This window comes from Amphibalanus amphitrite, unplaced genomic scaffold, assembly GCF_019059575.1.
Source record: "Amphibalanus amphitrite isolate SeventyFive unplaced genomic scaffold, NRLGWU_Aamphi_draft 000930F_arrow, whole genome shotgun sequence".
Classification (NCBI taxonomy): Eukaryota; Metazoa; Arthropoda; class Thecostraca; order Balanomorpha; family Balanidae; genus Amphibalanus; species Amphibalanus amphitrite.
In genome coordinates this window covers 225,573-251,678 of record NW_024882424.1, presented here as the reverse complement: position 1 = coordinate 251,678, position 26,106 = coordinate 225,573, and the positions used below count along the sequence as shown (strand labels likewise).

Below are 26,106 nucleotides of genomic sequence, written 5' to 3'. Positions count from 1 at the left end.
AAGTGACGTTAAATTTAATACCTTCCTATAGTGAAACTAAAAACTGACTGCAAAAAAACATTAGGACTTACCGCATTAAGGCATTATTTAATCATGCACGCTGATACTACAGCTGATGTTTGCTTCTTATGTATGTAAAAATAAAATTATCCATTTGGATAATTTTTATTACTGATTCCAATAGTGTCATTACCCCAAACAGCTTCATCGCTACAAAAAAGTTACCTCTGAGTTCAGCGGTGGCCACTATAAGCACTAAGAGCTGCACAACACTAAGAGAAGGTCTGTCATTGCCAAAAATCAGCAGAGTATTGTGGGATTGCGACGGAAGTGTTGACCACATGGATCCTCTCTCCTCTTACTCCCCGAATATAGCTCTGAGTTTACCGGTCTTCCCCGTTTCTCAGCAAACAACTCACTGGCGTTTCTCCAGAATACAATTCACAGTTCACATCACATTCACAAAGGCGTTCAGCAGACGCAGCCACATGCCTCAGCAGTACCATCACCAGACTTCACCAGCGGTGGATGACGGGGCCCAGTAAAACACCCATCCCATCCTCACCCTGTGACATTTCCGGTGCTTTCCGCGGCTCAGGCTGGCTCCTCAATCCCTGACAGCCGCGGCTCGTGTTCCCCGGCCGACCACCCACCCACCGCAGCAGCGCCGGGGCGTCGGGTAGGTACTGACGTGAGCGCCGCCAAAGCCCGGGGCTCGTTTGAGGATCGTACCTACAGCGGCACGTGGCTCCGACCCAGTGCCAAACTCGATTACTATCGCTTCATTTCGAAAAGCTTCTGTCGTTCCAGACACCACACGCTGACGGTTCTTTAGGTCAAACAGATGCTCGTTTTACAAACCGGAGTTGTTATATAACGGGCATATCGCATGCGACTGGGAAATTTTGCAATTAAATTATTCCGGGAGTCTGTTTCCATTTCCAGGCGTCGGGGAATCCCATTGCTGAGAATAGCTGCCCCCGAGGGTTTGCAGTCTGCACCCAGTCCCACTCACCTACGCGACTGATCATAGGCATGTTTACGTGAGCACTGACAGCTCATCGCCGCAGCCTGTGTCTGGCGAGCGTCACGACGCAGCCGGATCCTGCAGCGAGGCGGAAAGGCCGGCGTGCCTCAGTTAGTGGCGGATGTTGGAACTAGAGGGGAGGCAAAAGGTGCGAGTTTTTGGAATCGGGCTCGGAACAGACTGGACATTTCTAGAACCAGCCAGACCCAGTCTAGGTAAGAATCTCAATCGGAACCCAGTTAGACACGTGCGTTCCCCAAAAGAAAATGAATATAGACTACGTGTAGCATCACGTGCATCAAGTAAAAGTCTTCTTCCAACTGAGAATGCTTGTGAGCTGAGTGTGCAAAAACGTAACATGAGCTTTTTTCATTCACTTCATATTTCCTATAAGGTTTTATAAGTGTAATGTTCTATGGTAGGACCTGGTTGAACCCTTCATAAAAAACTTCCAGTTGGGTCGGTTCCTCGGGTCCACATTTTGCCACCCATTGGAACAGATTCGCATTTCGCACGGCCGTATGTCTACGAAGGGAGGGGATCTGAGGACTCGGCAGATTAAACACAGACGTCACTGCGTTGGTAAACGAGGTCCTGTATTGAAATTCAGCGTTAAAACGATTGAAAGTACATGATGACAATGAAAAACTGAGCGTTCCTACTACACTGAGATGAAAAAGTGCCTATATTCAACACACAATACACTGCTAATGTCTTGAATTACACTGGTAATTACACTTGATTGAGTTAAGGGTTCTAGACAGGCTCTAGAAGTAGACATATCACTTCCAATTAGCTTCGCAGTTGGTACTGATGAGCACAAACGACAGATTCGTAACATTTCCTTCGTCTTGGTCGGTAACGCCAAAGCAAACTGTCAGCCGATTCCCGACGTTTTCAAATTAGATCACTGGCTGGCCAGCCCGACTTCACAAGTTTTAAATAACTAAAGCGTTTTCGCACGTAAAACTCAACCGAAACGGGAGACTTCAGATTGACGCCCGCCCTCCCAAGCTCTCAACACAATTGGCAATCACTTTCCCGCCTCTCTCGTCCAAGCACCAATCTCCGACTATCCGCACCGGTCGCCATGCGACCGTGGGTCCTCAGTTCCCTGGGGTACCGTACCGCGCTACCTCACACGTACCCGGGGGGGGGGGGGGCGGCTGGTCCCGTCACATCCCCCCTGACGGTACCTGAATGATGAGCTGCACCTAACTGGACCGGCGCGAGAAGGCGATGCTGCGCTGATGAACACGGTCAACTGAAGTAACTCTGGTGGAGTTGTCCCGCGGTGACACCCTGAAGGGACGCCCTGCTGGCCGCCGATAACATAACCTGAGGGACGCAAACGGCATCGGTCAGTCTGAGTCCATCCTAACCGTCCATCCTAAGTCTCAATACGCTATGCGGCGCGCAGGACATATGCACCGACAGCGCTCAGAGGCGTAATCTCAGCACGTTGTGCTACAGACTACAGTGGGTGTCATGTGTAATGTGAGACACTGTACGCTGGAGTCTTGCGTCCGGTCATGTGAAGAAGGTCAACATCATAGGCGGCGGAACGGGGAGGGCACCGGGGCACCGTACCCCCCCCCCTTGATTTTGGCATTTTAACATTAGCCCTATGGGCGTTGCATGGAAAGAATGGGACCAAAAGTCGGCAGTGAAGGAAAGCGTACCCCCCCCCCCTTAATTGAAGGTGTTCCGCCGCTACTGGTCAACATCTCTTCTGCAGAGACGTTACCGACTTTTTTGAAAGTGATCGACAGGGAACAGAGAGCAGCCAGCACGGCCTAAACATCTCGGAATCCACCAATATTTCCAGAGCACCAGCAACAGATCCCAGAGGATCTCCGCAGCGCTATCGAAAGCGAGCTCGACTGGATTTTCCTCGGGCAGGAGGTGTCACTGGAAGGTGAAATGTCGCGACACCAAGGTAGTGCAAAGTTAAATGGACCAGCCACACCTGTTTCCACTCGATAATTTGAAACATGTGGCTCGATCAACAAAGACGTCCAACAAATTCCATTCATAGTGGTCATATCATAAACGCTAAATATGACTCACAAAATGAGAACTCGTTTAGCCACAACCCAACAGCGACCACCTGCTAATGCCGAGGTATGATATTATTGGCACATCAGCCGCCACTCACTTCATAACTGGTTATATCACCAGCCAATTACCACATTCTGAGTTTTTATGTCGACCATCTCACCCGAGATGGCTTCATAGATGGCCGCTTAGTGGGATTTAAACGACTCATTATAGCAGCAAAGGCTACTCACTCAGCCGCTCAATGATACAGGAAATTTCCTCACTATAGGGAGTTCCCCCACTAACTGAAAGCTGGAGAATACTGGGCTGGGCAGATAGCATCATCACATAATACCCCTAGCACGACTTATGTCAGTGAGAGAGACTGTGTTAGAGATGGAGTGGGGAGGGGTAGAGCAACGAGAGTCCCAACTGGGTCGCAATTGATGGGGACGGGTCCTGTCACTCGAGTGGAACCTCGTCACGCCACTGTTCGTGAGTCGCTCCGAGTTTCCGTCAGACAGACGACCGAGACGAGCAGTGTGTGGACAACAGAGGTGCCACCAGGTGTGGTTAAAGGGAACATGAATGGTATGATGTGGGAAATGAGTGTAACGTACGAGACCCGAAATTCAAAGAAGAAATGCTATCAATGAATCTCGAGGGTCTCAGAGAGGGTTTACATAGTTATGAGAAAAACGCGATTCGTCTTCAAATTTTATGTCAATATGCGACAAAAACGTCAAAGATTTGATTTGATTTTGCATGCTACATCCGCTTTTCCTTCAAACATCGCAATGCCCAAACTCTGGCAGGCTCATATGAGTCACATGACCTGCTTTTGTCAAGACGACCCTTCCAGATGACAGCCCATTGAGCGATGCGGCCGGTCCGGTATAAATTTTGTCGGGACAGTTCCCCTTCGTAATAAACATCAACTCAACCGGACCATGTCGTCAACTGTGACAGAGCGGCTACACAATAAACAGCCATCGCTCAGCGTCCTAACCTGCGGCCAGCAGACGTGAGACGGGCACTGGGCTCCATCTGAAACTTTTCACCGCGGCCGGCTGAGCCGCGGCTGAAATTCCGATAGATCAATCACCGTGACGACAGCGAGTTAAGACTTTGGACGGGAGCGTCTGCTCTTGGTTCATCAAAGCGTGACTTCAGTTCGTCGTTCAACGATATAAAACATAGTCATTCGCTTACATAAAACAGCAAAATGACGATCTGCATCATAGCCGATTCTGTTTCAGTCCTTAGAGTTCTCAGAAAATCGTTTGATATGTCAGTATCAGCTGTTATTGGGCGTCCATCTCGTTGGTGATTTTGAAAATAAAATCAACAAGAATCTCGCTCACACTATAATTCTAACTTCATTCCCCAGGAGTATCCCAGTTCTGGCATCCACGACTGTCTAGCGGGTCTCAACCCGATATGGATCCCGGGCCGTTCTTTTCGCGGCGCTTCATGTTCCGGCCCATTACCCCGGCTCCCAGGACGGGTCCAGCTGTCACCCCCGGGGACTCAGCCATTCGTAGCACCGACCCGGCGGCCGGGTCGCTCCTGGGATTTCAGTTTTCATCCGGTGATGGAACACTGAGCAGGGCGCCACGAGAACGGCAAAAGGGGCGCTGGTATTTTACCATTGGATATTTCTGGGAACTGAGGCTGCCGCATGCATAAGTTAGTGTGAATTAGTGTCACATTCCGACACTCAATGCTTCCTCTAATATGGTTGAGCATGGAGTCCATCTTAAGATTCTCATTAAAACAATTAACATAATAGTCCCAGGATTGAAAGAATTGCGCAAGCGGAAACTAAATGCCCTCGTTTATAAGTTAACTACTCTCATAATTATGCAGGACAGTCAATATCACAAGCCAGTAGAGACCATTCTTCCAGATATTTGAGACTAGCGACGCGAGAGCATCGCATCAGCACCACAAATTGCCTACACCCATGGCAACAGTGAACACATCCAATCCATGGGCACAGCGCATGGCGCTAAAACGAAGTAAGATAGTCCGGACCCGAGCTCGGGGTCGCCGTCGCGGGAGGTCTACCTCGATGACACGACCCACCAGCCGTTGGACAGGCGAGGTGCCGTCCCCGTGTCACCGCGCTGCTGACACGTGTCACCGAGTGTCACCTCGGCTGGTGTCAGCTCCCGCTGTCACCTCAGAGGGTGTCATCTGACGGTGCCCCGCGGCGCAGGCATGACTTGATAAACAATCGGGGATGGAAGAAAGACGTGGTGGCGACACAGAAATTAGCAGCGACAGTAATTGGCAGAGCAAATAATACGCTCATTCCGCTGTTAGAAACACGAACAGAAGTGAGTTCGAAGCACCTAGTCATTCTCGGTTGTTTTTGCACGCAAGTCTTCTGTCATACACTGCCGTACAATTCTTGATGAGTCTTTTGTACTCATTTCTAAAAACCACCACTCTGGAAGAATGAAATAAGCATCCAACGTATAATTACGTCCACCAGACACCTATCAGCGCCTCCATCTTCCTTCAGCGTCTGCCGCGGAGGACGGCTGCATATAAATGAACCGATCGACCGCCGGCCCCGACTAGTAATTGGGAGGCGGCGACAGGGTCGGTCGGTATGTCACCGACGACGACCCCTGCGACGGACGGAGCGGCCGTGAAATGGGTCTTCGGACCGTGAAGTGTCCGTCGATCAGTGGTGGCTGCCCACTTCATACCGCTCAGCGCCGATCGCCGTATGCTGTAGCCCGTCCACTGACGCGGTTATCTACCGTTACCACCTGTTTCCTACTGCCCACATATCCCGCACCTTTTAATTCCCATCGCCCGTCACCTACCGTCTACATCGCTCGTCATCTAACGCTTATCGCCCTTCATCTACGCCTATCGCCCTCGCCTATACCGCCTATCGTCTGCCCTCTATTACCAATATCGCTCGTCACCTACCGTCTATCGCCAGTCACCTACCGTCTATTGCCCAATGCCTACCACATATCGCCCACATCCTATTCCCCATTTCGCTCCTGCGAGTGCGTACCACATATCGCCCGCCTCCCACCGGGGCTATCGCCCATCGCCCACCCTCTACCGCCCCACACTTTGACCGCGGCCCGCTTACAGTGCAACCTCACATTAGTTGTCATATCAAGCGCAAGCGACTAGGTCTGCGAAATATTAAGGTGGATGCCGAGTGTCACGGGGTCTCTTTCATCACAATTACGGTCTGACCTTATGAGAGGTGCACTAAGTTAAATGTCATCATGAGATCAAGTACATTGGACGAGCTTTGTGGTGCATTTCAATCAGCTGATATGACGAGACTCGAGCCATCGTTTGACATTATGCGAACCGAAGTTACGACAGTGTTAATAAGGCAAGCTGATTAAGATTGATAGCGGGATATGTAATTTAACGGGTTCCAAAGCTGCTACTGGTATGACTTTGCTGGCATGCTAATATCTTTGACACGTGTCTCTTCAAAGCCAATATAACTTCCTAACTTTATCTACAACCATTTAGCAGCCCTATGCTCAATTACCATCAGTGAGAATAACTGTTCATGTCATTCCTAATATCATCCAGCCTGCAGCCCAAGCTGTTTTTTTAGAGTCATCTAAAAACGCAAAGGTGCATGCCACCAATCCGACCCAATAACGACCCTGAGAATTACCCCCGCCCGCGCCGCCCGGACCTGACACACACAACCCGACAGCGTTGTGCCTGGTGGAGCTGTTTCCCACCAGCTCGCCGCGTATCGAGCGACGAAGCTGCACGCCACTCGTATTGGCCAAACAGGCAAATTGGCTCTCCACTGCACGATTGTGAGGAACAAATCAGCGATACCTGACTCACAGTCGTAAGGCGCGTAGTTTATGTGCGCTGAAGGAGGCAAATGGTCCACTTCAAGCAGGTGGCAATGAGTTATTGGTAACGAGAGCTGCAATATTGCTGATCAATAATGCACTGTGTCGTCAAACCGCGGCAATATGTTGGAAATCCGCCGGAAACATTCAGCATACAAAGATTGGGAGAATAGCTTTTGCGTTTACTGCTAATGCACAAATTTATAACCCACATCCCAGCCTATAAATTTCGGAATACAGCTTTTTAACGTTTCCACGAATGAAAAGTATGGAGCACTGGTCGGTAATAAAAGCAAGAATGAAAAACAAGGCGTCTGTCCGCCTACTCACCTATGACGTGTTCTGCCGTCTCCTGTCTTCCCGTCCCGTCGCTTCACTGCCGGCGCCGTTTGGCCGCCGCCGGAGTCGCCGGCGGTCCGGCCGTCCGTCCCGCGGCCGGAGTTCGGCCCTGGCCGTCCACCACTACCCTCCCCGCCGGGCGCTGCTTCTTCCCCCGGCCTGCCCCCGCCGCGGCGCGCGGTGCGGGCCGCGCCGGGGTCGCCTTTGACGCTCCCGTCTGCCGCGCCGCTCCTGAGGTCTTCCCCTGGAGTGATACCCGCGCCCCTGCGACCGGGCGCGGCTTGAACAGCGGTACAATCCTGGCCGGGTGGGGAGAGGAGGGCATCCCTAGCGCGCGGCTACCGTCTCCTGTGTGGGAGACAGTGAAACCTGGGGAGGCAAGCTGTCCAGGTCTTGGAGAGCACGGCAGGAGTCCGGGGCGACTTCCGACTCCCGTCGGAGCGGAGATGGGACCCGCCGCCGGCCGAGGAGCAGCAGAGCTCCCGAGGCAGGCTGAGGCCCGAGGACGGCTGACCGGCTGGGGGTTGGGCAGAGGAGCGCCAGAGGGGGCAGTGGCCACCCGAGGGGAGGGTGGAAGGACACCCCCGCGCTTCGCTGCGGCCGGAACGGGGGTCTTGGTCGCAGCCGCGGATGGAGCTGGGGTCTTCGCAGCAGGTGACGGAGGCGGCGGATAACGGCTGACAGGGCTGGCAGAGAGAGGTGGAGCTAGGCCAGAACGCGGCTGCTGTAACTGCTGCTGCTTTGGCCTAGGCTGCTGCTGCGGCTGCTGCGGTCTCGGCTGTTGCTGTTGCTGTTGCTTTGGCTGCTGCTGCTTCGGGGGCTGCTGCTGCTGGCTCGGGGTCTGCTGCTGCTCCGGCGGTCTCGAGGGCCGTTTCTGCTGTCTATGTTGCTGCTGCTGCTGCTGCTGCGGTGTCGCCGGTGCCAAAGCACCAACTCTCGCCTGCGCCGCCGTCCCGGGCCTGCCGCCGTCCACCACTCTCGCCTGTGCCACCGTCCCGGGTCGTCCGCCCTCCACCGGCCCCGGTGCGGTCACCTGGCCGACCCTTCTGACGGCCGGCGGCGGCTGACGGCCGGACGGCTCGCTGGACACATTGGGCCGACAGTCCGACTGGAACTGTAAGCACAGGGCCGGTCAGTGATCCAGACGGGGTGAGGGAGCAGGCGGGAAACGCTAAATGTGCAGCTGAGTGGCACTGGTGACTGTGCAATATTTGTGGTAAATGATAAGCAGCACCCGATATATTTCCAGGATGAGAGGATTGCTGCGTAACGAACTGATGCGTTGCTTGTTGTTGGGGAAGTTATATCTATATTTGTTTATGCTTTTTGAGAAATAAGTGCACAAAACAACGTCCATCAATGTGATTTTTCATTGGTATGTAACCGTAACGACCAACTGGAATGCAAATGCATTAGAATTCCTGCCGTGCATGCATGCCTGAATCGAATTTGTCAACGCTCTTGCTGCCTTGACGGCACCAGTCTGCGTCGCCATATCGCATTCACACAATATAACGACCTATCACCACATTCCGTCGACCATTCACATCGGTACAAAGCCGAACATTGAGCACACCTGCACACGTCGTGTACACGGTCACACTACGACAGCCCCGCCTGCCTTTCCACAGGAGGTGGAGCGTGGTGACTGAGCTCATTGATCGGCACGGGGAAGATCAAACAGTTCGGTCTGCACAGGTGGTGAGGAATGGCAGATTGGGAGGGGTTGGGGCATGGAGCTGTCAGCAGGTTTGAGAGACACGCCTGGTTGGTTTATCAGGTTGTGTAAGTCTCCGAGTGAATTATTATTAAGATTATTAACAATTCCCTCTAATAAAGATTGTTGATGCACATTTTACTACAAGAATAGTTACTGCACTCGTGGGCGGCACACGATTCGGCGATTCGGAGGACAGAGGGTCACTGGCAGACTCTCGAGTACACCGCGTATCCCCCCCCCCCTTTACGTCGTACCGTGGGTGCGGGCTGCAGCTGGACGGTCAGGTAGGACGGAGTGCCAGAGAAGGACAGCGGCTGACTCCCCCCCCCCCCCCCCCCCGTATATCGTACCGTGGGTGCCGGTTGTAGCTGCACAGTCAGGTAGGACGGAGTGCCGGAGAAGGACAGCGGCTGGCCACACACCGACCCGACCTTGACGTGCAGGTCCCTCAGCAGGGCGGTCAGGATAGGACGCGGAGCCGGCCGGGCCAGGAACACTGGAGAACCTGGGAGGAGAGGGGTCACAGGGCGGTCAGGATGGGACGCGGCGCGGGGCGGGACAGGAACACTAAAGAGCCTGAGAGAGGGGAGGGTTCTATATCGAGCATGGATTGAGAGATTCGAAGATCACAAAAATCTGAATTCACATAACGAAAGTATTGTTAAGCTGATTCCTAAACCAGGCGTACCAAAGGATTCGCCTAAAGGCTGGAGACCTATCTCGCTACTAAATGTAGATTTCAAAATTATATCGGCGGCAATAGCTAAAAGATTAAAAGCTGTGATACACAAACTCGTTTCACCCTCTCAAACCGCATATATTCCGGGACGTTTCATTGGGGAAAACAGTAGGCTGCTGTACGATGTTATTGAGCGCTTGAACAGTCAGGATGGGTCGGGGATTGTGATGGGGGTGGACTTTGAGGCAGCCTTTGATACAGTTTCCTGGGAATTCCTGTCAAACACGCTTGAGATTTATAATTTTGGTCATTATTTTCGAAAGCTCGTCAATGTGCTTTTTCTTAACCGAGATCTAAACTCACGTATCCTTCTAGATGGCAATCTTGGTGCAAAAATATTCATGCAAAGAGGCATTAGACAAGGTGACCCTATATCCGGCTATCTGTTTAATCTTATCATGGAACCTCTCGCGTATCAATTGAATACCTCTCCTTGTATAAGAGGCATCGATATATCCGATAGAACGGAAGTCCGATTATCACAGTATGCCGACGACCTCATTGTATTCTCAAGCGATAACATCTGTTCCATTAAAGGCATACTACATGAGCTTAATAATTACTCAAAGATAAGTGGATTAAAAGTCAATTTGCAAAAAACAAAATGTCTCCCTATAGGCCAGGTGCAGACTGACACCCTTGTGGAACTAGGTCTGAGCGTCGTTAGTGAGATGAAGATTCTTGGGATAGTGTATAACAAAAATAATGACAATATAACGTCTAACAATATCAGAACGATCATACCGAGGATAAAACAAGAGATAGCGCAATGGCGTAGAAGGCACCTAACGTTAATTGGAAAAATAACCGTTATTAAATCTCTTTTAGTCCCAAAACTAGTTCATTTATTGACATCACTACCAAACCTTGAGGAAGAGACCATTAAAGAGGTAGAGAACATACTATACCGCTTTCTGTGGAACAATGGCCCGGATAAAGTAAAACGTGCGCTAATAACAAAAGAATTTAGCGGGGGTGGCCTTAAAATGATAGATATTCGTTCCTTCATGACAAGTTTAAAAGTATCCTGGCTTAAAAGATTATACTGGGCACCTAAAGACGTTGGGTGGGCAATTATTGCACAGGATACAATTCCACCACTAGAAAACCTGGTCTGCTTCGGGTCAGTGAAATTAAGAATGGAGGCCAAAAAGGTAAAGAACAGGTTTTGGGAAGAAGTAATTCGCGGATGGTCGAGTTTCTGCACTGCATATAAACCTGACAACGATGAAATACTCGCGGACTTCATATGGTTTTCCGACAGCACAAAATACAAAAAGTCTATCGTTAAAGAATGGAACGAAAAAGGCCTTCGATTTATATCAGACCTGTTCAATCCTTTTGATGGCTCGCTACTGAGCAGAGAGCAGCTTGCAGCTACATATAAAATCAAAATGACATTTTTGTGCTATACCTCCATAATAAGAAGCCTGGCATTTGATACTTCCCCCAATGTAGCATGCATAGCTAAACACATATGGTATCCTATTCAACCTTTTAAAATCAAGCTTCTCTCACAAAACCTGCATCTTTCCAAAGTGGTATATAAAACCTTAGTAACAGGAATTAAAGTAAATCGCGATTCACACATATCTAAAATAAGTTGTAAGTGGATTCGAGATGTTGGTTCTATGCATAATGGAACTTTTTGCGATGTGCAATCGTCTACAAACAACACATATCTTCAAGCACTTCATTATCGAATTATTAACCGCATTGTTGCGACTAAAACTTTTCTCTGCCGAATCGGAAAAACAGAAACTGCTGCGTGCGACCTTTGTGGTAACGACGATACATTGTTTCACGCTCTGTATACATGCAACATAATTCAAAACTTTATACTTAATTTAAAATCACATGTTCAAAGTCATTATAATATCAACTTAATAACAACATCTGAAAGCTGGATATTTCCTTGTCGTGACAAGGAAACAAACATTGAAATACTCATCAAATTGGTAGCAAAACACACAATAATGCGCTCCAAAAATAAGAACCGTCCCCCTAGTAACCCTTTGTTTACGTCCCTGCTCCGGGCAGAAGCCATGAAAGAAAAAGAGGCGGCTAAAAACTCTAGGCAATTTGAAAAATTCGAAAACAAATGGGGGAATGTTATAAATATTCTACAAAACATAGGCACCGATTGAAATGTGATGGCCGCCGCCGTCACCGCCGCCGTCGTCGCCATCCCGGTCGCTGCTGTCGGGGGGACCTGGGCTGCCCGCCCTCGCCGCCTCCGGAGAATGGCTGCCGCTGCCTGGCTGCTCGGCCTGCGCTGCCGTCGGCCGCGTTAGTCGGCTTCCCGCGTCGCCGCGGTGGCCGTGTTGGTGGCCGTCCCCTGGTGGAGCTGGTCCGGCTGCTGTGCGCTGATGTGCGTTCTGACATTTGTAACCGGGACGGACGCCGGCACCGATACCCGAGTGGTGTCATACCTGTCAGCTGACGCGTCGCGCGTCCGTCTCGCGGTGGGTGGGTGGGGCCCCCACCGTGGGGGAGGGGGCTGTCGACGAGATGAGCTGAACTCCGCTCTTAATGCGATGTTACAATGCGTCGTGCGTCAACTCCGTGCTCCGTGCCCGCGCCCCGTGAGAGCCGGGCTGTGGAGGCCGCCGGCGGGCGGGCCACGCTTTGAGCGCTGCCGACGACGGGCCATCTGTACGTAAATGTCTCCGCGGCCTCTGTATTCGGTTGGTGGTGGGTGACGACCGCTGGCATGCCGGAAGGGCTTGTGGTTCAGAATGGTGGTAATGATCTAGTTGATATGCTATTTATGCAGTTTCATGTGCTCTTTACTGCATCTTTTGTGGGCGGATCGCGGAAGAGTGGAAGTGTGATAGATGACTGGACTGTGGCAGTAATGCTGTTTATTTGACAATAAATGCACTATTTAAAAAAAAAAAAAAGAGAGAGAGAGGGGAGGGGGGTCACAGGGCGAGAGCAACTGGGAAGGACCGGTAATAGGCCCAGTTGAGGGTCAGACGATATGGGACAATTCACGGGCCTCACTTGTTCTAGTCCTTTTACGATCACAGGTCGGGACACACGGTCGCTCACACGAATCACACAACTCACTTCAGAGTACCAAATTGTGGATTGATATCCGTCGCATGCAGACCCCCGAGGCCCGAGTATTCAGCGCTATATCGTGAGTTTATTTCACGGAGTTGCAGGCAGAAAACGGTAAAGCTTCACGGCTATAGATCGCAGCATCTCCCGTTGTTCGGACTGAACGACACTAATATACCCTTCTCTATTGTATCGTAAGTTTATTGATTCCCTCACCTTTTCGCAGGCAGCACATCCTATCTAAAATCACAATGCTCCGCACATCCTATCACCGTCTCTCAGACAGACATGCGAGTTATATCTATCGTTTACCGCGATATCTCCCACCGTACCCTGATAGTATGACATTCCGCAGACCCACAGCTGCACCGGTTCTCAGACAAACACGCGAGGTATATTCACCGTTTGGCGTTTACCATAGACTCTCCCGTGTTATCCTGTTATATTCCATGCAGACAGCACAGTGCCATGCCAGCCCTCACCGTTTCGCAGACGGACCGGCCGTGCCGTGTTGTACTTACGCTGCACCCCCCCCCCCCCCTTCCTCACCGTTTCGCAGACAGAGTGGCCGTGCTGTACTTACGCTCCTCCCTCCCCTCCTCACCGTTTCGCAGACAGAGTGGCGGGTATGTGAATAGTTGCGGGCCCACCAGCCGGAAGTTAACGTTGACGTAGTGAGCGGGTTCCTCCTCCGGCAGACGGTAACCGTACTGAAACCAGAAAACATTTCCAGAGCGGCTGACGGGGCTTCTTACAGAGACAGAAAATGATTAACATAGCCGGACACGAATTATATACCACAACTGATCAGCAGGCAACAACGTTTGCTAAATAGGTACAAGTTCTAACTCCGGCAATATCGACTTAAGCTGCTTAAACCAAAATGGTTATGTAACCGTAAATTGTCTAGAATAAATAAACTCGGCCCAATTCATGAGCAATCGTTGGTAAAATAAACTGAACAGATGTCTCTGGATTCCTCAAAAATACTCAAAACTGGCTAAAACTCGTACCATTCGACCTCGTCTTACGGTCTCGACAATCGCTGGTATATAAACATGGGCAGTCGAGACTCGGCACATGCCCCACTCACCATGTTTTTCCAGTGCCGCTTCAGGTCCCTGTAGGTGGCGAACGGTCCGGAGAGGGGCAGGTGGCGGGTCACGGTGGCCACCTGACCTTTGGTCATCCTGTCAACGCACACAGAGATAAGCGGGGTCAGAGCTTGGAGCGCAGAGAAGCTGGAGCGCGATATGAGAGCTAAGAGAGGACATGCTTTATTCAAGCCGTTAGAAGCGCACACTAGGTTCTGGGCGATGTGCATGCTCGATGAAGCTGTCGGTAAACGTTAAAATCCTTAAAGGGACTATCCCACCTTCTAAAATGTTGTTAAAACCAGCTAAATTGTGCCCGAATTTATAGATTGGATGACCAGGAACACGGTTCTGGCATTTATTTTTCATTAAACATCTTAGGCTTCCCATATTCCAAACACAAACTTTCAAATATGTGACGTCACAGCCCAAAATTACCTCCTTCCCCAGGCCACATTACTGTCATAAAACTGATTCTTTTTACTCTGTAGGCACCACAACAAAGTTCAGACCAAGTTCAAAGCGATTTTTCAACGACGAAACCCATTTAAATCAGAATGACTAAACGAGGTGACTTCACACTAACGGTCGCTCCATGTTGAAGATAGGGCCTTGTACAAGGCCCATTTTCAAATGAAGGGAACGAATTTCTTCAACACCAAGAGGCCGCGGGGGTTGCAACCTAGATAGATAGTGGTTTCTGAACCTCGCCGCAAACTTGGCTATCTCAACTCAAACCCCATGTTAAAGGTGGGATAGTCCCTTTAATTCATTTTCTGGTTTCGAAATAGATAAAACATTCATCAGTGATGTTTCTGTGGGACATTTCTAATTGACTTGCGACGTTATAATTGGCAGATGAGCCGTGAACGAACTTTGACCAAAACAATATCCTAGTTCCCAGAGAAAAGTCATTCGTCTGTGAACCCATAAATCCGTCCTCACTTTCCATGATCAACCAGTTTCATAAGCAGCTCCGTGATAAATAAACGGAGCAGTTCCACCTCAGCGCTGCTGTCAGCCTGGCCACTAATCTCCCCCCTCCCCTTCCCTATCGCTCCAGCACCTCACACCCCCTCCGAGCCACCGCCGGCGGAGGGCGGCCGCCGGGGGCGGGTCGCTCGGGTCATATTTCGCCACCGCCGTCCCAGACGCCGCCGCTACCCTCTGGGCGCCGTCTACCCGTCCACGTGCCGCCGACAGGCCGACGGGAGGCACGGGGCGCTATGGGGCATATTGCTGCGGGCGGGCAGGCGGCGCCGGTTGCCGGAGTTAGATGAGCCGTCGGATGAGATCGGCTCGGAGCGGGGCGAGGAGCGAGCTGGGGCTGAACACTGATCAACGCCCATGGCAGCGGGCTGGCTAGATTTATGGTGGGGAGGGGCGGGAACACGAAATGGGAGGACGAAAGGGGAGGGTTAGAAGGTCGTGGCAAGGTCACGGCTCGGTAAGGAGTGAAACAAAGTCGGAAAAGATGGAGTGAGATTGGCGATTGGACACGACAAGGTCAGAATGGGGAGGAGACGAAAGGGACGGGCATAAGAAGGGGCAGGATAAAACAGGGACGGACGTTTGACTGCTATTGGTAGGGGACGGGACACAGTCGAGAAATGTGGGATGAAGTCGGTAAAGATGGACACTGGACAGGGGCAGGACAATGTCAAAATGGGGCGGAATATAACAATAGTTGTCGGGAAAAGACGGAAACAAATGAAGAGATAAAGAGTACAATGACGAGATGCAGTTGTCAATGGAAGGACGAGAGGTGAATTTGGGAGCCGATGTGCCATGAATCCGTAGCAGAGCGCCAAGCGAGCGGGGTAGAAGACATCTCTCCGCCCCCCTCCCCCCCCCCCTCGAAGCTCAGTCGGTAAATGGGCGTGGTCCGACAGTGCTGAGACGGATGGGGCGTGGAGGGCCCATCTGTCTGTGACGCACCGCCGGACCCGGCGCCCCGACACGACCCGAGAGTAACGACTGGTTGGGTGCCAATTCAGCGGGCGTGAGGAGCCGCTAGCGTGACCGCTGGGTGTCGGCGGTCACACTGCACGCCACCCATATTGATATCGATGAAGGATGACAAAGTGGAGACGGTGGGACCTCGCCGAGTGCTCGCCATTAGCTCGGCGCAATAAAATACGGTCATCGAAACGGGGTCACCACATAAGCCATCCACCATCCGCCGAACTGGACACCTAATGAAAGCTGTTGATTTATGGCAGTCATTTGATGATCGCGGTGGTCACCGCTAACAGTTGTACACTCTTTTGTTAAAACGAATGGCGCGACATTCTAGAGGGACGCATAAATGGGGTGAATGAAAGGCGATGATTACATGTGGTCGGGTTGTAAATATAATGGCCAGCCCTATAGCTTTTCAGTCCAGAGTGTGTACCGGGAACTCGCCAGGCCAGCCGCTCAATACTCGCGGAGTGCATTCTTATGGCATTCAAAAGAAGTCAGCCACCGACAGCCTCGTACCCCGACGAGTAATTTGGATGCCCCACCAGTCACAGTGCCCTGTCAGGCTGTCATCCCCTCACCTGGGCAGTATGTGACACCAGCGGCCGGTCATCTGACTCTCGCTGATGACGTCAGTAAGGCGGGCGTTGAAGTCGACCAGCGCCACCGGCGAGGCCCCGAGGTCGGAGAGTCTCAGCGGCGGCAGGCGCACCACACACGCCTGGGCGCTCAGACACACGTCCTCCTCTGAGGGACGGGGAAGAGGTCGAGAGGGGTTGAACTTTGCAGGACGCGGGTTACGGAGCAGAGTGAAACGGTTAGGGTGGCGGCAGGGAGGTGGAAGGGGGGGGGGAGTCTTGCCGATTAGTTTCGGTGAAGGTTTTCGAGACTTGAACGATTTCGAGAGGAATATTTAAGGTAAGACTGCGGGGCCAGTTTCTTCGATGCAAAGTTATGTAACAGAGCTATAATAAAACGTCTTCGGAGAAGTGACTAATAGGTAACGGATCACGCATGTTGACGGTATATCTCCTGGACAGTTGCATGTGTCAACTGACGGCTATATGCAGTGAACCGTGATGGTACGACCGTCACCAGTGCGGGTATTAGTGCAGGGTTAGCCCAGGAGCGACCCGTGCCGACAGGGAGTATCTGGCACGTGTTCCATAATCCACAAGTGACTGTCAGCGTCGAAATATGAGTGATGAATGAATAACCTCTGTAGGTATGGCCTATGGTGAGCTTTGACCTATGACCTACCGTTGAGCTGTGACCTGATCTGACCTGTGACATGCCGCTGACCTATGGCAGTGACCTGCAACCTGCCACAGCTGATCTGTGACAATGACCTATGGCGGTGACCTGTGACCTGCCACTGACCTGTGACATTGACCTGCAGCCGCACCCCGTTGACGGGCCCGGTGACCTGGAGGAAGTCGCGTCCCTGCAGCAGCAGCTCACCGACCACGTTCCACTGGGGCGCCAGCTTGGCCTGCAGTGTGTACCGCAGGCAGCAGGCAAAGTCGTCCGGCCCGGCCGGCCGCTCACCCAGCACCTGCAGAACACAGACACACACGGCGCCCGGCGCCGTCAGTGGTGGTCCGACGGCATCAGGGACAATGTGCTGGGAATGGGATAGAGGGTCAAGAACGTAAAACTGCAGATGAATGAAACATTTATGAAACTTGGCTAGACAGCAGCATACAATATGCATCATAAAGACGTACATAATTTGACTTGCATATGCAAGTACATTCAACTGATGTCGCTTTTTCAAATCGTGTTATGTTAGATGCATCAAGTTATTTGGTTAAAGCGATCCACCTATAAGCAAAAAACCGAATGAGAACAATAAACAGAACTGGACCCGTGTACCGTTAGGACTGCCAGTGACGGCTTCATATTAGCTAACCAGAACCTCGCAGACTAGGTATTGAGATAACACAGATACTGAGACAAATGCGATACCATCTCAGTATCCACTGATACGAGACAAACATACAGCCGCGCCTACCCTGGCCCTCATCTCTGCCAGCGTCGGGAACAGGCTGAACGCGCGCGGCACCACCACCAGAACCGCCTCTGCATCGTCCGAGGGAGAGGCCAGCACCACCGGGCACCGGAAAATCAGCTCCCTGGGAACGACAGGGGCCAGTATGTCCAAAATTGTAATGTTGCGGGGAAATTCACCCATAATCAAAAGTAAAATGACATCCTAAAATATAAATAATAACATCTTTACGACTTAAAACAACAATGATCTGAGCCAAAATGTTCAAATATATGACCAGACTTTAACAGTTCGTCTTTATCATCCCGATTCCCAAACATCAGAAAGCTTTTAAAGTTTTATCGGTGTTTAATATTTCTATCTACGACTACATCTTTTTCTAGTTATACCTGTAAAAACAGCACCTAAAATGCCATGATAGTCAAGTTTTGTGAAAACAATGACATCCTCTACAGGTTCTTTTCTACATCCTCCCCCTAACGCAAAATGAATTTAGCCACACTGACAAGGGCGGGTGTGTCATTTGTATAGCAATGGGAGGGACGTGGATCTAGTAAGTGACGACATTAAATATAATTGGGCATTCCATCGCGACAATGACAAGCCATTACTCCGCATAGGCATCCAATATTACTTTACTAGCATATGCATCCAGTGCTTTGCAAGCTACACTGAATTGAATAGAGGGAAACGCAACGCTCGGCCAGGAACTTCACAAAATGCTTCGTACACCGGACGGAACAGTCATTATAAACGCTCAAACGTACACACAATACTGCATTTGGAAATTGAATAACGCGTAAAACAAGGGTCTACACTCTACAAGTCTACATATACGTATAGCTACTGACCCCGACTACCCTCCGACTACTGCCCAGCACACAAACCGAGCGCGGAGCCGCAGACCGTCGCTGCCCGAGCCCCGAGCCGTCCCTACTCCCTACCTACACCTGAGCACCTGTTTGCCCGGTGCCTCGTCTCCCGGCTTCTCGAATAGGACCAGCAGCGCGGTCAGGTTATGTAGCCGCGGACTGCCGGCGAAAAACTGCACCGGCACGCACTGCTGACCGCCCGGCATCTGTGCGCGCTGTGCTGATGTGGGTAGCGGCTGAAAACTGCACCACTATGTCACCCGTAACCTGAAAAGTGATATTCATTCAGGTTCCCTCTGCAACGCAACGAGCCTCACTGTAACACTTAAATTATTTTGGATCATAATTTCAAATAGTAATGAAAATTTATTGCGAACCACTAGTCCAACGCAACCAACGCTCGCTATCCCTTCACGCGCCAGCTCTCCCCCGCTCCCCCCCCCCTCTCGGCTCCACCTCGAACATGAGACACGGCCAATGAGACACCGGCAACAATTCCACTGAATCCAACTGAATTGCTCCGTGCCGCACGCAGGAACAGGATCCAGGATCAGATCATCAGGAAGTGCTAGTCTAGTCCAACAAGTCTTTATGCAGATCGATCGCACAATTCAGATAATCAAAACTATATGAACGCTGAACGGATCTGAGGGAATCCGATCCGTTTAGATTTATTAATTCAAATTAAAGTCTGGCGTTACGAATATGAAATATCCAAATAAGTTTATTTCTATGCAAATAAGATTCCACAATTTGAGTTTGGATGCTAGTCTCAGTCTCCGTATTATTAAAATTTCGTGCAACAAGGAAAGAGCAAAGTTCCAATCAAAGTATTATGGCGATTGGCAGCCCACAGCCATTGAAGACCATGCACCCTGACTCGACCCCTGACTAAATAAAACACAAATATAACTAATTTTACCAACCATTACCAAACATAGTAAAGTAATCTTGCCAAACATACACATTTCGAAAGTTTCAAGGTCATAAGCCAGCTAGCAGAAGCGTTCCCAAGTTTATAAATAATTCATTTTTCTTTATCTTTTCTACTGATTTTGCAAACACTGTTTTGACTTTCATCACATATTCATTCAATTAACTTTAATTATTCCATTTACTATTTTGAAATCAAAATTTGCCATTAATAACGGTCAATTTACATATTTGCTTTATTGAGAAATAAAGCATTGTATTTTGCGGCACTTTCAGCGCAGCTGGGACAGTTAAAACTTTCCAATTTCGTAAGGGGAATAATTTTTTACATACCTATTTATAGTTCAGTCTGCATTTAAAATAGTTTACTTGGCACTATTCTTAAATCAGCAGTATATTGAGTCATTTGGCACTATTTCGAGTTTATTTGCACTATTTTCATACTGTAGCTGTTGCCAGATCGGCTACTAGTAGTCTCAGAGCTATATGGTTCCTATGGCACTATTTTAAGTACTTTTGCACTACTGTTGGCACATAACTACGATTTTGGATCGTGTTGTCGTAAAATCTTGAATCTTGTGGGGGTTCTAATGAGTTCAATTATCACCAGAGGCAGAGGGCGCCTTCAAACGGTGGGTGGGCGCCGTCGCTTCGCAAACGGACATTTTTTCTGGCTAGGGGGGTGTACCGCCACCTATCAATCATCAGACAGGTTGGACAGGCTACACCGTACCCATATGAACTGGGTTATGATTCCGTATCTCTTGCGGCGCAATGAACCTGCACTACTTTCCGGAGTTATACATTACATATCGAATTAGTTATTCAATGCGTAAAAACGTGCACACATTTTACGTAATGTATTTATAACGACCTTTCTAGGTTGTTGCACACACCAAAACGCCCACAGTGTACATAAGTCAGAACACCACGTATTTCACGAACGGCGATAGCTCACAGCTCGTACCAGAGTACATAGGTTCACCCCGCTCGTCTACGCTCGCCATGTCCAGTTTGACGAACGCCTAATTAGTATGAACTTTCTGAATTGTTGCACACATCAATACGCCCACAGAGTGAAGATCAGCACGTGTTTCACGCACGGCGATAGTTCATTCTCACAGCTCATACCCGAGTATATTGGCATTAGCTCATACCGCTCGTCTAAGCTCGTTATGTCCAGTTAGACACACGCCCAACTAGTCCTGGCGCACCAGAGCTGGTCTCGTTGCAGTGGGCCGACCCCGCTTACGCTTTTGTCCGATGACTGCGTGCTTAGCAACATCGGGGATGGTGATGGTGCCCTTCCAAACGCCGACCGTGATTGCGTGCTTGCAGACCCGCTGCTTCATGCCGACCGGACAGCTGCAGGTGGCCATCTGGCCATTTTCGCCCGCCTTAACCGCCCAGACGGCGAAACGCTGCTCCGCGTACTGCTCGAAGCTCTCACACGAGTCCATTGCCTGGATGTACGCACTCAGCTCTTCCACCGTTAGACCCTTTTTGCTGCCGGCTGGAAGAAACATCGTGCGGCCGTCGTCCAAGTAGAGCGGCTCCTTGCCCTCTTGCATGTACATCCATGCGTCTCGGTAGTGCCGAGTTGACACGCTGGGCTCCTCGTGGAATGGTCGCCGATCAGTTGTGTCAAGTGACCACTCTTTGATCATGTGATCGCAAGTGCTGAGGAATTGACCCACCGGTAGTCGTTCTCTACAGGTGTAGCTCTTAATCACGTTATTGAAGGCCTCTAGCCCATTGTTTGTGGATGGCGATTCCACGTCAATGCCTTCATACCATGAAGAGTTCTTTTCTAGCCACTGCTTCTGGAAATGTTTCCGGAAATCCGACTCTGGCCACTGACGCTCCCACTTGGCCAACATGGCCACGCTCGCTCGACTGAACTCTTCCTCACTCTGTGCCAGCTGAAGAACCGATATGTCCTCCAGGCAAGCTTTTTTCATGGCACTTTGCCTCCTCAGATAGCTTTCGACGTTCTTTCTAACGTGAAACCAACACACACGGCGCAACGCTCTGGGAAAGACAGCCTCTACCGCCAAAGTGATGGCCTCAGCGGCATCAGCCACGATCACCCTGGGCTCAAATGGCTCTCCCGACACAGCCTCTATCGCCTGCTTCATAGCACGCAGAACCATTTCGTAGTCGTCTTTCGTTTCGCCAGAGGACACAGCGAAAGCCACTGGCGTCACATGCCGGTCCGCGTCGGACACGCTCGCCACGATGGCCGGAAAACCCTGCCACGTTAGTTTGTAGGTCGCGTCGGTGTGTACCACTTTCGCGCCAGTCGCGACACGCTGCAATGCCTTTGTGCTCATTACCACACACACACGCCCGAGGGCAGCGTCCACAAGATGCTTAACGACGTACACCTCGTGCTCATCGCTGGGTGGGGCACTTCGCTGCTCGCACCACTCCGAGATGTCATGGTACGTCACTGAAGGTGGTCCATGTTCCTTTTCGCGCTTACGCTTAAGAAAGTTGTCAATCTGTGTCTTGTTGGCCGTGCTGATGCCTCTACTCCTCAGTATGTTGTATAATTGCAGAGGCTTCCGTACTCCATCACGGTAGAGATCGTTGATTGCCTGGAAAGGGAAAGAATGAGCGTAAGATTATCAAAATGGCAGCACCTACTTGACACGAATACATGGTGGCCATGGACACTGTCGAATTGTTGTCAAAACATTTCCATGTTGCATTTGCACTTGTAGTTAACAGGGGTATGACTTATGTTCGCTTAACCCGGCAGGCGGTGGGGGGTCATTTTTTGCCCACTTTAGCTTTTCTGCAATAACTCTCTGAAACGCGTCGCGATAGCGACGCGAAATTTAGTATAGCTTGAAATGAATACCTAGTGCACATGTGTGCAAATTTTTATATTTGTGCAAGGTCAGGTCAGGTCAAAGTGACGTCACAAAGTTTAGTCGGTTGTCGGTTAACGAACTTTCGAACGCCACCTGTTGGGTCTCGCTACGTAGCTCAGCTAACGGGTTGAGTTAGATGGGTAACGTTCATCATACACCGGCCGGTATATACGGCCTTGCCCCGGCCCGGCGAGGGTGGCGCCGAGCACCGGCCCGGCGCCGGTTAATCGGGGATAGAGGGTAAAGTACAAACATATACAAATAGACAAAAGGCATACACAAAACACATATCGACACCTTTTTTTAAACCCCACAATTGTTCTCCGGTGAATTTCAGACAAGTTGGTTAGAGACCTTCAAAAAAGGTACAATCACTCGATTTTTCTCAAGTTTGTCTGTCTTGGCAGATAAAGCAATACCAGAACAGGCCTACGAACACACATATTTGATCAGGATCGGACGATTGGACACTTTTAAAAAGGAGATCTTTCGTGCCTCCCGGAAATTCACGGGAGAGCAGATGTGGGGTTAAAAAGGTGTCGATATAGCCCCTCAACTTCTTGCCAATGACTACCTCCCCCCCCCCATTGCATTCATATGGCACTATTCGGTAGTCAGAAAAGGACGCAATAATGCAATGCTTGGACTACGGGCACCACCGCGGGTGGAAGATTGGTGGTGGTGGTGGGGGAGGAAGAAGGGGCATTCAGCACATTCAGGACAGGGACTATCAGGAGTCAATTCCTTGCAGCCAATGCCCATACGAGTAATGTTAAAATTAGGAAGTTTGGGGGACGCATCAGTCATCGGGACACCCTCCGGCAGGAAACCCATAACATGGACCCCATATATGGAGCAAAGCAAAGCAAGAGCCCTCTGCCCAGCAAATACATACATAATGGGTATTGGGTATTTGATATTGTATAATCATGCAGTCTGAGTGAGGACGATGAAAGTTTGGGGCCTTGGGCACATGGTACGTTGCCCCATCTTAATTTATAACTTCCTGGTTTCCTGCACACACATGCATATGTACACACACACACAACTCCTATTGGCCAGCTCACCTCCTTTGCCTCTGAAGACAGGCCCCAAGAAGCAGGTGCTTGATGGGTGTGTTCATTAGCGGCACGTGACACAGTTACATTCGTGTTTCTGGCGTGGTACAGTGCGCTTATTTCTGCCTTGCAGTCACGGTGACGGCATCGGTAAATTCGCTTCATACCTTCAGATGAGGGATTTTCTTTTTTCTTAGTCCACCGCTGCTGGTGATCAGACTCCTCTGTGAAGATAAGTAAGAAGATTTGTTAATGTGATCGGTGATCCCAGGCATTTGAAATTTTTTAAAGGGGGTATAAAATAAATCAATTTCCTAGTGCACTGTTACAAAATAATAACAGACAAGGGGAAGCACTTTGTGACATGCTACCACAAGTGTCTGGTTTTCAGGGATGTTAAATTTATCTTTTAAGGGTTATTAGGATTATGATTATATGAGGATAAAGATATGAGTTATATTTATTACAAAATATTTTGTTGAAACTTTGCAAAATCATCATTAGCACATCAGTATTGGTAGAGCAGACGTCACACGAAGGTTTTGTCGGTTTTCCAACCAATTTCCCACCAAGGAGAGGCGCTATACCCGAAGATGTCAAACCAAAACAAACCTAATCTAACCTGACCTCATAGGCGTAGGAACAGGGGGCGGGGGCCGGGGGGCCATGGCCCCCCCCCACCTTTCAGCCATTTTTGAAAGTAAAATCTTTATTTTTAATTTAAATACAAAACTAAGAGGAGGAAATGGTTCGGCAAGGTGAGATGAGCACAAAACTGCAAAGAATTTCATCATAGGGGTATTGGGGCTCCCACAAAGTGACATTGAAGTTTCGCTGCCCCCCCCCCCCCCCCACTTTTCGTGAGGTTCCTAGTTCCTACACCCATGCCTGACCTAACCTTACCTACAACCTACAATCTAAAACCTACAGTGCCTCTCCTTGGTTGAAAAACCTTTGTGTGATGTCTGCTCTACTAATGCCCAGCACATCTAAGAATATGGGTAAATATTTACTTTAGGTCCGCAATATTATTTTAACAAGAGAAAATGCACATTCTTACACTATTTGATGTCCTGAATTCAGATATGATGCTTAAATGCATCAAAAATGTAAAATAAGATACTAAAACCCCAGCACATTACACCGCACTGCTGCACAATATACACTGAAGAAAGCACGCTTCCGCGACAAAAACGAAACATACAACGCTGCCCTATCAAAGAAAAAAATGATGCGGATATTCATTAGTTTTCGACGTTATGAAAATGACGTCATAATACCAAGGCACAAGAAAAACGGTGAATAAAAAAGAGAAAATATTTAGCAAAGGTAATAGAGCATGAGAAAATGATCAGAACATAACCAAACCTTACCTAACCTGACCTACTGATGTTTGCCTACTGGGGGAAAAGGAAAAAGTGACTTGCATGAATAGATTGCAAGCAATGGTAAGTCAAATATTTTTAGGTTAAGTGGTTATGCATCAGGCTTCAGGCCTTCGGCCTGAAGCCAGATACACAACCACTTAACCTAAAAATATTTGACTTACCATTGCCTGTAATCTCTCCTAAGGCATTGCCTTCGGCACTGCACCGCTCCGCCTCTATTATTTTGACGTCACTTTCCTTACAATTTATTATCATCCGTAATTTCGCTCAACCTTGGTTGGACCATTTGTAGCGGGTGCGCCGCGCAGACGGTCTTTTGACACGTGCAGTTCCGGTCGGAGGTGGGGCCGTTGGTGGTGATACTGATGATACTAGTGTACTGGTGCTTTTAAATTGGTTTCTAGAAGGAATAAGTATCAGAAATGAAATCAGGAGGTCTTAGAGTATCGTGTGAATGACTTTTATTTACCCCTCTGTTTTGCGGACCTAAAGTAAATAAATACCAGAATATGTGCATTTAACATGAAAATAAGCACTTGAAGGTAACTTCGCCCGGGGTAACTTTAATCACAGCTGTTTTTTAAAGAAATTTTAGAAGAACCCACCTTTTCTCAACCATTCCAAGAACTCATCGTGGCTTCCCAATACAATCAGTTTCTCCCACACCTTGGCCTTGCCTCTTCCAGACTTCCGTGGCAGGTCTGCTGGTGTGCCAGGTCCACTGTTCACAATACTACGGCTTGCACCTGAACCCTCATCTTGAAAAGCATCGTCGCTGTCAATGTTCTCCATATCTGCCTTAAATCGGTGAAAAGAGTCCGGAAAAATCACGCCAAGTTCGCTCACAACTCGCTCACAACCCCACTAACAATGCCGTATAACCCACTGAATCGCGCGACAAAACAAATGCGCCCTTTTATTTGGCGCATTCAAACTGTTGCCAGTTTTAATACCAGAAAAAAGACGATGTACTTGGGATATTCCACTAGCATGCTCGTTAAACAAACTAACGCGTAAGAAGGAAAACTAGATTTAGGGCAAAATGAACTATATTTACTACATAATGACCATAATTTAGAGCGCTTGGAACTAAATTGGTGCTTAAAGTACTT

At 49.6% G+C, this 26,106-nt stretch overlaps 2 protein-coding genes across 5 annotated transcripts; both read right to left on the bottom strand.

The window, feature by feature from the left end:
* Positions 1-1,606: 1,606 nt before the first annotated feature.
* LOC122368177 (tyrosine-protein phosphatase non-receptor type 23-like) lies at positions 1,607-18,998 on the bottom strand. Its single transcript, XM_043341874.1, has 9 exons — positions 18,809-18,998; positions 17,868-17,988; positions 17,234-17,408; positions 16,435-16,600; positions 13,891-13,987; positions 13,402-13,507; positions 9,343-9,497; positions 7,264-8,386; positions 1,607-2,365 (listed from the first exon to the last, which is right to left on the bottom strand). The coding sequence occupies exons 1-8, from the start codon at positions 18,940-18,942 to the stop codon at positions 7,307-7,309; spliced, it is 2,034 nt and encodes a 677-aa protein (XP_043197809.1). The 5' UTR covers positions 18,943-18,998; the 3' UTR covers positions 1,607-2,365; positions 7,264-7,306.
* A 1,301-nt stretch (positions 18,999-20,299) lies between these two features.
* LOC122368178 lies at positions 20,300-26,057 on the bottom strand. Of its 4 annotated transcripts, none has more exons than XM_043341877.1 (3): positions 25,600-26,056; positions 23,774-23,830; positions 20,300-22,269 (listed from the first exon to the last, which is right to left on the bottom strand). In XM_043341877.1, exon 3 carries the CDS (start codon positions 22,000-22,002, stop codon positions 20,869-20,871), a length of 1,134 nt encoding a protein of 377 aa, XP_043197812.1. In that variant the 5' UTR covers positions 22,003-22,269; positions 23,774-23,830; positions 25,600-26,056; the 3' UTR covers positions 20,300-20,868. The 4 variants fall into 4 exon arrangements, with proteins under 4 accessions (XP_043197812.1, XP_043197810.1, XP_043197811.1 ...); XM_043341875.1 differs by having other exon boundaries at positions 23,616-23,830; positions 25,600-26,054; XM_043341876.1 differs by lacking the exon at positions 25,600-26,056 and adding an exon at positions 24,667-25,039 and having other exon boundaries at positions 23,616-23,830.
* Between the last annotated feature and the right edge of the window lie 49 nt (positions 26,058-26,106).

Coding starts and splice junctions, on each gene's coding strand:
- LOC122368177 (XM_043341874.1), bottom strand. CDS start 18,942: ATGCCGGGCGGTCAGCAGTGCGTGCCGGTGCAGTTTTTCGCCGGCAGT. Junction 16,601..17,233: donor GCTGCAGGTCAATGTCACAG/GTCAGTGGCAGG, acceptor CCCGTCCCTCAG/AGGAGGACGTGTGTCTGAGC. Junction 13,988..16,434: donor TGGTGTCACATACTGCCCAG/GTGAGGGGATGA, acceptor GTGCGTTGACAG/GATGACCAAAGGTCAGGTGG.
- LOC122368178 (XM_043341875.1), bottom strand. CDS start 25,786: ATGGAGAACATTGACAGCGACGATGCTTTTCAAGATGAGGGTTCAGGT. Junction 23,831..25,599: donor CTTGGAATGGTTGAGAAAAG/GTGGGTTCTTCT, acceptor TTATCTTCACAG/AGGAGTCTGATCACCAGCAG. Junction 22,270..23,615: donor TGTCTTCAGAGGCAAAGGAG/GTGAGCTGGCCA, acceptor TTCCCTTTCCAG/GCAATCAACGATCTCTACCG.